This window comes from Diorhabda sublineata, chromosome 4 (assembly GCF_026230105.1).
Source record: "Diorhabda sublineata isolate icDioSubl1.1 chromosome 4, icDioSubl1.1, whole genome shotgun sequence".
NCBI lineage: Eukaryota > Metazoa > Arthropoda > Insecta > Coleoptera > Chrysomelidae > Diorhabda > Diorhabda sublineata.
The window spans coordinates 19,056,864-19,069,760 of record NC_079477.1 but is presented as its reverse complement, the minus strand read 5'-3'; the positions used below and the strand labels follow the sequence as shown (position 1 = coordinate 19,069,760).

Below are 12,897 nucleotides of genomic sequence, written 5' to 3'. Positions count from 1 at the left end.
TAATTTGGTAAATTTATGCATGATTTGTTATTTTAACATAATAATGATCAAAATATAGATACCAAAGTGCCTTTTATCTATATCTATTATTTTCAAATTTTATTGTTTGAAAGGTGGATGAATGCCAGTAAATGTAGCTCGTTTTATTTAAACAGATATCATTAATGTATGGATCATGACTCTTCTTTCCATTACTTATTTGATTTTTCAAATGATATATCTTGAACATCTCCCTAAATTTTAATTCAAAAATTGATTTTTTGTTAAATTATTATTGTGTCAATCCGTTAAAAAGTATTATTAAATATGAACTATGTTTTAAATAAAATTAATTCGATATCTATAATATTTCATTTATTGATGATACTGATTAAAACGACACTCCAGCCTTAGAAAGTAGTGTATTTTCAAAAATGAAGCACAGATGTTTGCACATCTGGGAGAAAATATTATCAAAAATTGTGATGATTTCAGTTATGTAATATTTTTTCTTCTTAAAACCCATCTCAAAATGTGCAGAGTTTCTATAAAATAGTTAGAATGACCATTTAATTATATCAGTCACTTCGACTTTTAGGTTGTAGTCCCACTTTTATTACAAACCAGAATGTTTTGGGTAATTTTTGGTTCATAAAAAATTGCTTGGAACTAGTTTGGAAATCTCTTTTTCGATCATTATTTATTGCACGTACAGTTATTTTGATTTCAAATTTTATTTCTAGATTATTTTGATTTCAAATTTTATTTCTAGATAATTATTTTATTTATTAGTACAACTTTGTATTGAGTTTGTTTTGTGCATGTTGTGTTTATTATATAGGTAGTTGTACGTGTGGAGCCGGATTTTATGGAGAATTTTGCGAAAATAAATGTGATCAGGGCTATTTTGGGATAAATTGTGAACAAATTTGTTTATGTCAAGAAGGCCATCATTTAGGATGTGATCCCATTACTGGGAAATGTATTTGTAAACCTCAGTGGAAAGGTAGATATTTATTTAATATATTTATAATTTATATCGAAGCGTCACACGTACTTATTAGAAGATAAATTTATTTTGAACGAATACTGGGAAAATATTAATTTTAAGAGTGTCACTGGGTAGTACCTAGAATCAATGTTTTATTCATAAAGTTGTGATTTATGTTTGTCGTAAAATGTGTTTATCAATAAAAACATAATGCTATAATCTTGTGTAACATAAACCAGATATTTTTTCATCAATGCATTGGTTGAGTGTGAATTATTTTTCATAACTCATACCCATAACTTTTGTTGTGAAAAAATTCAAAAGTTATTCTTAATATTGAATATAATACACTTGAGTAAATCTGTAAAGTTGTTGAGTTAGTAGAAGTCTTTATTGTCATATTATTGATTATTGATAACGGAGTTAATTAATAAGAAATTGGTTGACAGATTATCTACAAAGTTGTATTTAGTTTCACCTTACAGAGTTGCCTATATATCTTTTGTTGCAAAACGAAACAATTAACTTTATATATTACCTTAACCCGCTATAGACGATAACTTGGTTATCGAAAAGATCGTCAGACAGTATAGGTAGCGTAAATAGCGTGCTCAATATGTATATCTTAATAATGAACACAATACACTTGAGTAGTCTTTATTGTCACATTATTAAAGATTAAAGACTCTCCAGATACGGAGTTAATTAATAAGAAATTGGTTGACATATTATCTAGAAAAAAATTAGTAGATATCTCCCGTGAAACCAATATTTTATCAAAGTTTCAAAGTATTTTATTTATATTGTTTGAAAATTTTGTATTTAGTTTTACCTTACATTGTTGTCTATCTAACTTTTCTTTCAAAATGAGTATAACAATAAACATATTTTCTAAAATTCATACTTATAAACCTATAAGTCTTTCCAAGACCACCTGATAATTCGTATTCAATTTCTATTTACATACTTACGAATTTTACAAATATATTGGTGGAACTATTTCTAGACAGCCATTCTTATTGATCGTCTTTCTTAAACCTCCTAAGAGAAGAAGGTCTGTCGTTTTTATTCCCTGCCAACCTACTAATCATACTTACCATATTAGAAACTCAGTAAAAAATTAATTTTGGAAACTTAGCTTTTATATAACGAATACTAAATTGTAGAAATCTATAGAATTTAATTTGTGTAACATAAATATAAGTATATGAGCAGAGTCTTGATATACGAGAAGTACCTGACACAACAATTCTTCTTTCAGTCAAGATTCCCAAAATAGCCAATAACTGCCGACATCACCTCTTCATTGTTGGAAAATCTTTGACCATCAAGTCATTTTTTTAAGTCTGAGAACAGAAAATAATCCAAGGAGGCTAAAACTGGCGAATAGGGTGCATGCGGTAGCAATTCAAACAATTCGTTAATTAAACGTTCACTATTGATGGCTGCCAAACAAATACTGAACAACGTGGCGTTTTCAAACTTGAAACATATGTTGTATAGATTGCGTACTTTCTAATACTGTTGTAATTTTCAAGCAACTAGCGTCATCTCTAAGTCAGACCAGGTACTTCTGGAACGATCCTCGTATGATGGACTTCTGTGAAAATGTTGTTTAGCACATCTAATAAATATATGTGCGAAACTAACAAAACTGATTGAATGAAAACAGTATATGCAATAAACAAAATGAAAATAGAATAAAGTGTAATGTTTTTTGTATATTTTAAAGGGGCCATCAAAATTTATAAACTTCTCAAGCAAACTTCCTATATAATAATGTGTGAATTATAGATTAAGTGGTACCACCAAGTACCTGAATAATTATTTCAATTGTGAATCATTCTTCCTTTCTTGATGAACCTTGTGGTATTATGTGATAATTAATTATTCACTCCAAAATGGTGACAGCGATAATTTGTATAATCCTTTGTATAATCCTTATTAGTAAATGTATTAAAAGAAACATTTGAAAAATACGTTTGTACACAAAATTCAACTTTTTGTTGGGGTGTCTAAAAAAATATTGTACAATTGAAAATTTTTTGCTATTCCCTCAATATCTTATTTGTTGTAACTTGAATGATATCCAAACAATGGAAATTTGTATCTTTCACAATCTCCTTGTGTGTCATATTATACTAGTTACCATTTTATTTCAATCGACCAAAAGTAGTTATAGTTTATAATTAAAAAATATTTTTGTTTTGCACTGTAGTAAAATATACCTTTGTTTATTCAATCTTTCAGGTGTAATGTGTGAATCAATGTGCCCCGAAGGCAAATATGGTCCCAAGTGCGAATTTATTTGCAATTGCAAAAATAATAGTTCATGTGATCCTGAAAGTGGAATGTGCTATTGTTCTAGAGGTTGGCAAGGAGAAGATTGCTCTATACCTTGCAACATTGGCTACTATGGAATTAATTGCAGACAAAAATGCCCAGAAGTGTTTATAGGCAAGTATTGCTTTTTTTAAAAAGTTTTTTGAGATCAAAAATTATATAGAAGAAAATTTAAGGTTTTAATGCAATATTAGATTTTCTATATTGCAACATATTTTATAAAAATTTATGACTGGTATATTCAGGAAAGTTGAATTGCAAGATTGATTATTGGAAAATATACATTTACAAATCATGGAACCCTATATGATCCCCTAGTATACCAGCCCAAACATTTAATTTAGTCGGAAATTGAGTATGACACTTTCTAAACCAATATCTGCCGTTTTATCAATGTGCATGACCATTTAAATAGAATGTAGCTTCATCGTAAAAACAAATATGTCTTAAGTAATATGGATCTTATGAATATTATTATCCATAGTTTCACAGTCGTAGATATGGATCATCATCTGTCAATTCGCGCCCCATTTTCACTTTATATGGATAAAATTTTTGTTTTTTTAAAACGTTTAAAATGGTTATGTGATTTACTTTGCATGCGCTAGCAACATTTCTACTTGAACTGGATGGATTTACAACATACTGAGGCACTTGTTTTCCCTTATCCCATTTCTTGTTTTCAATAAAACCAGTTTAAAAAAATTAGAAGAAGAGGGTAACAAGCTACAATTCACAAAATCTTGAGATTCTAAGAAATACGGTTTATCACAGAGGTAACAAGCCCCAGACCTGTTTTCACGCAAATCCGCTAATATTTGGCCACGCTGCGTAAAAGATTCACATATCACCACAAAAGTGGTGATATGTTTATTATTATTATCGAAAAGTGGTTAAAAAGGAAGTGCGAGGCTCCCTCTAAAATGGTGAATAATGCTAGGGCTTGATAATTTTTTTTTGCAGACCAGTATAATTATTTAGGATACTTTTTAACAAAACTTAACTTGTTAGTTGAAAAAATTTTTTTCCAAAAATAAGTTATATAAATATGTGATATAGTAATATATTTTTGTATTGTTTGATTTTTTTGATACATTTATAAATAAATATATTACTGCAAAAAAATGTTTGTGTATGATTATTAATCACAGCTTCATGATAGCTATGGCGTTTTTCACTAAATATTAGAAGTGCGTCACACCAACTAGATTTTTAAAAAATTGTGTTCTAACCATGGTACGTTTTAAAAATACAATACAATATTCGAAAAAAATAAATTGATATAATAAAAATTTTTGTTATATCAAAATTAAAGGAAAACCAAAGTAAATTTTTTTGTATTGTTATTCGCAAAGTACGAATGTTAACCAATAATTGTATGTTATAAAACACCTCGATTAAATTAAAAATTGACGGATTCGAAGATTTATCATCTTTGTCTAAAATAACGGAAATTCCTACGGGGGTAAAAGTGAATATCCGCACTGTATAAGCATTTTCTATGTAAAAATGCTAACATTTAATGATTCAATGGCTTAGAGGTAAGGCCAACGCCTTCTAACCCTGAATACAAACATTTAAAATTTTCTTTTGATTTTTCAAAATGCATTTTTTTGAAATTTTATTGGCTTTATATTGTTTTTTTATTCGTTAAACTATTTTTATATGGCGGGGTATATGTATACAAACGTATTCTTTCATACTTACTTTATCACACTAATACTAAAGACACTAAACTGTTTACTATTCACTAAACTACTTAAACTACTGGCTAAGACTTATTACTAAACACTTATCTATTTCTTATAAATATTAATTTATTTAAACACACCGTTTAATTGTCTATAACGATTTATTCGGGATTATATCAGATTATTTACTGACTATGCTGATAAACAAGCGCATATTTATACAAAAAGGATTGCTCGATAATTCAGGTTGTAAAATATAAACGAACAAAAAGGTCTTCCATGAAAATGATTTTAGATCTCTTTAGTTTGAAAATTAGTTTTTTTTTAATTTTTGAAAGGCAGATATGATTTGACATTGAGATTTCTTCGAAAGATAAATCTTGAATCCAAATAATTCAATTGTATTAAATATATAAATATTGATATTCCGAGCTACACGTGATGCTAAATCACCGTTTTTGATGCAATTTTATACTTTTATAGGAAATAAAACATGCGATCATGTGACAGGAGATTATATCTGTCCACCGGGATATCTGGGTCTTACATGTGAACATCCATGTCCTATTGGAAGGTATGGAAAGAATTGTTTACAAAATTGTTCCTGCAAAAATGGAGGAGATTGTCATCATGTCACAGGTTAGATTTTATTTTTTTATTCTATTAGTAACGATAATCATATTTTAATTCATTCTCTACAACTTCTATTATATGTTTTAGGTGAATGTCAATGCTTGCCAGGCTGGACCGGTACCAACTGTACAACACCATGTCCTGATGGAAGTTTTGGTATGAATTGCAGCCAACATTGTAAATGTCTAAATGGAGGACAATGCAGAAGAAATGATGGCGTTTGTAGGTGTAAACCTGGATGGACGGGCACTCAATGTACCGAATGTAAGTGGAAAGATGAATTTTTAAACCAAAGTATTTTTATTACACCTTTACGAATATAATTAACTATGATCGAAGGTAAGTATTATGAGCGGGACGTGGCAATGAAACACCAAAGTGGACTAACTTTAATATATATTCCGAGCTTAGGAATACTTATGTATTCATCGTCTGGGAAATAATTAATTAAGATTTTCGGTGGTTTTGAATTGTATCAATTCTTGTATAAATTTTAAATTCATAGGTTTCAAAATTCAATATTCAAATTGACGTTGGTAGAAATGATTATTATTCTAAATCTTCTTCTCTTCTGTTTTAAAATTAGTTTTTTTTTCATAATTTTTGAAGGACAGATAAAAATTGAAGTTACGACTTATATATCTCTTGGATTAATGCTAGCGCTGTGTGCGCCTACAAATCCCATCATTGGGTTAGATTACTCTCCTTGTTCTTTTTCTTATAGTTTTCTGTTGATCCTAGTTTCTTTTGCCAGCTTTCATCCTTCGTTTCTGTTTCTGCATTTTACTTTCCAGTCTAGTATTTCTAGGATTCTGGTATCTTCTTCAATTTAGCTTTTCAGTTATTTAATAATGATAATAATAATTATATATCATTTATTATTCACCATTATTAACAAATTATAAAAATGTAACATAGAAAGGTAAATAAAAGGTTTGTGTTTGGTCGATTGACCAATTCTTCCACACTAACCACATTAAATTATTCATACAAAACTACTACAAAAAACTTCTATAAAAACATACTTGGTATGCCTCTGCGCCTTGGTCATAGAGGTATCCATTGTGTTATCCTCCTTACCATTTCTGTAGGTTTCCTTCTCAAGATGTGTCCGGCCCAATTTAGTCTTTGTGCTTTTTATGCATTATTATATTTTCTCCTCTCAGTTTTTCTTTATTTTTCGTCAATCTTCTTTCTCCATCTTCTATAACATTTGGTCCGAGTATAGTTCTCAGTATTTCTCACTCGACTATCTTCAGATCTTCGTCTTCCTTTTTATTTATAACTGTTGTTTCAATGACATACGCAATCACTGGTATTATTTAGGCTATATATATTTTTATTTTGTTACTTCTAGATAATTGAACGAATATATAGTTTCAAATATCGTATTCCTGTGTTCTTAGATGGTCCTCGTTCGTCTTGTCTTGCTATCCTCGTTTATTTGATTTTTTCTGTTTATTTCTAAACCGCCTTGTCCTGCTTCTGTTTTCAGTTTGTTTTTTCCTTTATTACTTCCTCTATTATGTTAGCCAATATTGTTACATCGTTTATCACTTGAGGTAACACTTTGATTTTTAGTTTTAAAATTGTGAGTATGTGAGACCTCTCTTCACAATTGATACTTATCAACTATTAGTAACTTCGACAAATAAGTCTAAATAATACATTTGACCATTCGAATAAAGTATGATACAAAAACCATGTTACATAGTTCCTCGAAATTTACAAATAAGCTACATATACCAAATATTAGATATGCTCAATTGTCGCTTATAGAGGTACAGGCAGTCAGTTATAGAGGTCCACAAGTGAAAAACAACTTTCAATTTCAACAAACAATTACTTTGTAAAGTAATTTGAAAGCCATATTTACAAACTCTGCTTCAGAAATCCCAAAACAATATATGGGTACATTGATCAGTTTAGAATTTATTTTTTCCATTTTTAGTATGTCCAGAAGGTTATTATGGCGATCACTGTATGACACCTTGTGAGTGTGAAAATGATAACTTCATTTGCCATCCAGCAGATGGTTGTATATGCAAACATGGATTTACTGGAGAGCACTGTGACGAATCTAATATTCTGGGACGAGTACGACAGATAGAAGATTCTGAAGGTGGTTACGGTGTTGTGGTTGCAGTTGTCATGGTTTCGATAATTTTTGTGGCTATCGTTGCATTACTTATATTTTACTATAGAAGAAGAGTATCAAATTTAAAAACAGAAATAGCGCATGTGCAATATATAGCCGATCCGAGTGGATTTTCACCTGGTAAGTTATTATCAGAACTTCACAGTATATAATAATAATTCACTATAGATAAGAATTTTGGAGGTGTTAGATATTGTGTATCACCATATATTTTAATTTTTTTTAGATCGAACTCATTTCGATAACCCAGTTTATTCATATCAGGGTGGAATAAAAAGAGATAATGAACATCTGTTGAACAACAGTACCAAAATTTTCAATAATTTACATAAACCATTAAACACTAACTTGGAAAGAGCCCGTCTTGGAGGTATGGCTTGTTGTTCGACTGACGATGATGATCTTCCAAAAGGTGATATAAAAATTCTATTATTCCATTTTTAAATTATAAGTTAATGAAAATAAAATGATATAGAGGTGAACTGTTGAACATACGAAGGTTTGAGTAGAAGTACCAATAAAAAAGTGTAGACCTGGAAAACTAAAGAAACCAGAGGCCTTTGCCAAATTTTAGAATTCCATTATAGCCGGACAGGACCGGCTTCGCGGCCCGTATCGTGGACTTATTCCTAACAGTATACTTAGTTATTTCACTTATTGTCTAATGTGACTTGGGGTGATTGTCTGCGACACTTTGTAAATGTAATATGCTTTGATTTTGTATCTTTGATTGTAATATGCCACTTTTTATTCCATTTCTGTTTTATTTATCCCATCCTATAGATTTGTTGCTGCTTCGATCGGATAATTGTGTACAACTAATACAGCTGTATCACAAACAAACGTTGTCGACGTCAGGTTGTTATTTTTAGGTATATCAGCAGTAAATATTTTAAATATAGGATCGGTTCACACTACCTTGTGGTTATCCCTATTTTGAAGATTACAATTTAGTTTGTTCGTTTTTGTAACTTACATGCTTTTCGATCGTGCATGATTTTAGAATGTTCTATAAAGTTCATTTACTTTTTTATGCCAGACCTGGTCAAAGGCCTGACCAATATCCAGAAAAACTACATCACAGTAACTTCTTTCTTCAAAGGCTTTATTACTTTATTACTAGTAAAAAAATAATGGGTCGGTAAGATGTTAATTGGTTGGGTAGTTTGTCAAATTTCTGGATGTGGATTACCTCTGTTACTTTCTACTGAGTAGAAAAGTATTTTAACCTAAAAACTGCATACAAGAGTTGTGTTGGCATGAAAATTGATTTACGAGGAAAATGTTTTATAATTTCACCTGTAATTTTTGTCACATAGAGGTGTTTTTTTTAATTAGGTAAAATCTTCTTCTAAGTAGTCTCCAAACGCTTCCGCCTTTTTTATCCATTCTTGCCCAACTTCCGTTTCGTTTTCATATGAGTGGTATTTGTTGTCTTGATTGCTTGATATTTTTAGTGGCTTTCCATATCTCAAACCAAAATAGTAAGATAATACACTACTATATATTGATAGGAAAACATATAGAAAGGCTTACAGAAAGTGGTTAGATTTTATCTATTGGATAAACAGCTAAATATTGATAAATGGGAAGAGAAAGCAGTTATCAGTAACCCCAGGAACTATTTTCTGAAGACATTATCAAAAAGAATTATTTCTTCACGTAGTGCCATTGAGTGGTATCTCAGTTTTCCAGATTTAACTACAAATGATTTTTTCTGAATCATTGTGGCAAATTTTTTTAAATTATATTATTTATGATATGTACTGCCATGGAAAAATCTTTTTAATTCAGTTCAATCAATGATTATTTGAAAATTTGTATTTTAATATACTTAATATCTTGCTTTGATATTGATTCATTTCGATACTAATAAAATTATAGAGCAGGATAATGTTTGTTTTAACTAAATTATCATTGACTGGAAAGTCTGAATCTGAACTACTAATATGACATCCTTGACAAAACACTGACAAATTTGAAATTTATTAATGGTGCGTAGTTTAAATTATTTCAAGGTAGTTCATACTGCTACCTAAGATCTAATAAGTTTCCAAATTTATGTTCTTGGTTATAATATTCCTCAAATCAACAATGCATACCAAATTGAATTATTCAGTTTTGTGTCTACTTATCCTGAACTTGACTATAAAATTAATCATATAATTGATAAAACCTTTCTTCATCAGTATAAAATAAAATAGGTGGTTTGAGGGTAGAGGAAGATTCCAAAGTAACAGTCAAGTTTATTATGATAGATAGCAACATGTCGGAAAAATTTACACTGGTATATTGGAATTGAGCTGGCCAGTTGGGTGTGACTATTAAAATATATTTTTTTTGTAGGCTTATACGACACAGATGAACTGAAGAGTTTGAAAAATAGAGAAGCCGATGCCACAAATCCCAACATTTATCACAGTATTGAGAAATTAGATCACGTTTATGATGAAATTAAACAGAATGATGTTAAAGATATAGGTAAGTTGAACCCTTTTCATTTTTCAGTCCCAAATCTAATTTGTGATCTATTTTTGCTTTGAAAGGTAATCTATTCATATTATTCTTCAATAGGTATTTACATTTGGAAATATACCAAGTAAGTTTGAAACTTGAAAGTGATAAAAATAATAGAAAAATAGTCAGATAATTTTTACATCAAATGAATAGGATGATTACAAGAATCTATCAAAAAATGGACCTCTTTATTTCATGTATTAGATCTAATTTATGTACTTACAGAGTACATTTGTATAAATATTTTTTTGACGATCGGCCCTTAAAAGTTTCTCAAAAATTATGAAAAGAATGTATTTTTTATTTCTAATTTAAACTAGCCCACACCTGACATCAATGTAATTTTTTCCTTCTAATTTATTTAAGGATTTTTAAACGGTGGGGGTGAATTTATTCACAGTTATTCTTACTTACTCATTTAATTTAAACACTAACACTAGAAAAAAATGCTAGCCTGAACACTAGACTACCCTTAGTTTATAATAATTATACACTAATATTTAATGAATCACTAACTTGTATAATTTATTTAAATTGACCTGTTACTTTTTACTATTTCATTCTCTTTACTATGACATTCAATTATTTGCTGACTTCCTCCGCTGATAAACAGGCGACTATTTATACAGAAATATGATTTCTCGATAATTAAACTCTAGAAAGTAAACAAACAAATAAAAGGCCTTCCTAGATATTGATTCTACAAAAACAATATAAACAAATCGTCTTTGTTTATAAACATATAAACCCTTATCGAAAACCGATACATTCTCTAAACTTTAGATTCTTTTGAAATAATCAAACAGAACCATCGTCCTAGTCTATGTCGTGAACGAGTTCGTAACAGTATTTTGAAATTTTTGTCAGGGTGTTTTTCAATAAACAAGTTCAATTAAAATACTGTTGATCACTAGTCGTCATGTGAAGCTCTATATACTGCCACTTAAGTTTTGATATAGACAAATGAAAACAAACGTTTATAATTGGACATGGCTTTATTGTTTTTCAAAATATTCTCCTATAAAATCAATACACTTTTCCATGCTTTTGAACCAATTGTCGAAAAAGCGGGAATAAGAAGAAATCATTTGGTACCAAACAAGGATTGTAAGGCAAATGACCCATAAATTCGATGTTTTGACTGTTGAAGAACGTGGTGGAGAATGATTCGTCTGCTGCGATCGGTTTCCTCGATTTTGTTGAATACTTCTGGCAGACAAATGCTGTTATACCATTCAGAATTGACCGTTCTACGTTGTTCTAATGAAACAGTGGTGACATCCAATTATTTCCAACAAATAGGCGACCATGTGCTTCGAACTGCTACAGGCGCGAACAACTTTTGTTACATTTAGCTCGTCTTGAAAGTCCTATACAGTCGATTGTTGTTTAGTTTCGGGTTCATGTGTATAGATCCATGAACCATCGCCTGTCACGATCTTTTAAGCACTGCATTTCTTTGCACCAATCGACACAAGCTTTTTTTAAGCAATTGTTAAATTTTGCGGTATCCAATGCGAACAAATCTTTTTGAGATACAAATGTTCGTACACTATTGAATGTACGCGAGTGGAACGAATGCCCAAGTATGCCTCAATCTCACGGTATATCACATGACGATCTATATATCTATATAAGTATATATATATCTATATAAGTTTACGGCACAGCATCGATGTTTTTTTGCACAACAGCCGATTTTGGATGAATTTCATGAAATTGTAGTGAGGTACAATCACGATTGAATTCGGAAAACCAGCGAGAACGCTGACTCGAGATGGTGCTTCATCAACAAAAGTTGAAGAGAGTTGATAGGCTGTTGGTTTAATCCACGTTCAAAACTAATGTAGCAACCCTCGTATTTATACAGATTGTAATTTTACCCATACTTCAAATAAAGCTCTTTATATTTACTGACATTGATAATTGATAACAAGTCAAATTTATTATTCATCTAAATTTATGTTAAAACATATGATTTATAACTAATTTTTTCAGAAATGGAATACGACCATCTGGACTATACGAGGCCTGTGAGCACTCTAAAACCACATTACCAAAGGATGGCTAGTCCTTTTGGATCTAGAGATCTTACAAGAGACGACAAAATAATCGATGAAAACTAGTTATGAAGTTACATTTAACTATTTATTTCTTGGTACTCTTTTTTTTACATATTTTCATTACAACGTTTTGTATACATCATACTATTCCATTTAACAAGTTGTCTTGCATTTTTCGATTAAGAGCTAAATTTTTATATATAGAATAGTACTGAACTTCTGAACTTATTTTGAATCTATACGAAAAGAATGGGATATCATTATGTAAGTGCTAATAAATAAAACTTTCTGAACACTAGAATGATTATGCTCGTAAAAAAATATTAATAGTTACTTTAGTATGGTTCTTTTATGTATTAATAGACCAATGAATTTATCCCTTGTGGTAGGTAAATATTTTGAAAACTGTAAGAGTTCCTATTATGTTGAACTGGACATTCAGAACTATATAACAATTCTGAACTACCTACACTAAGGTTGATGCTTTGGTTACTCTATCCACTACAAACTAAGCTGTATCGC

At 30.0% G+C, this 12,897-nt stretch overlaps 1 protein-coding gene across 4 annotated transcripts in view; it reads left to right on the top strand.

The window, feature by feature from the left end:
• Positions 1–12,512, top strand: part of LOC130442532 (protein draper) — an 83,910-nt gene extending 71,398 nt beyond the window's left edge. The window contains exons 9-17 of one of the 4 annotated variants that reach the window (XM_056776701.1): positions 821–985; positions 3,221–3,427; positions 5,488–5,643; positions 5,725–5,901; positions 7,589–7,915; positions 8,022–8,207; positions 10,142–10,276; positions 10,370–10,394; positions 12,311–12,512. In XM_056776701.1, coding sequence (XP_056632679.1) covers positions 821–985; positions 3,221–3,427; positions 5,488–5,643; positions 5,725–5,901; positions 7,589–7,915; positions 8,022–8,207; positions 10,142–10,276; positions 10,370–10,394; positions 12,311–12,383 — 1,451 coding nt within the window. In that variant the 3' untranslated portion in view covers positions 12,384–12,512. The remainder of the gene's footprint in view (positions 1–820; positions 986–3,220; positions 3,428–5,487; positions 5,644–5,724; positions 5,902–7,588; positions 7,916–8,021; positions 8,208–10,141; positions 10,277–10,369; positions 10,395–12,310) is intronic. The other 3 variants (XM_056776703.1, XM_056776700.1, XM_056776702.1) reach the window with 3 other exon arrangements.
• The last annotated feature ends 385 nt before the right edge of the window (positions 12,513–12,897 follow it).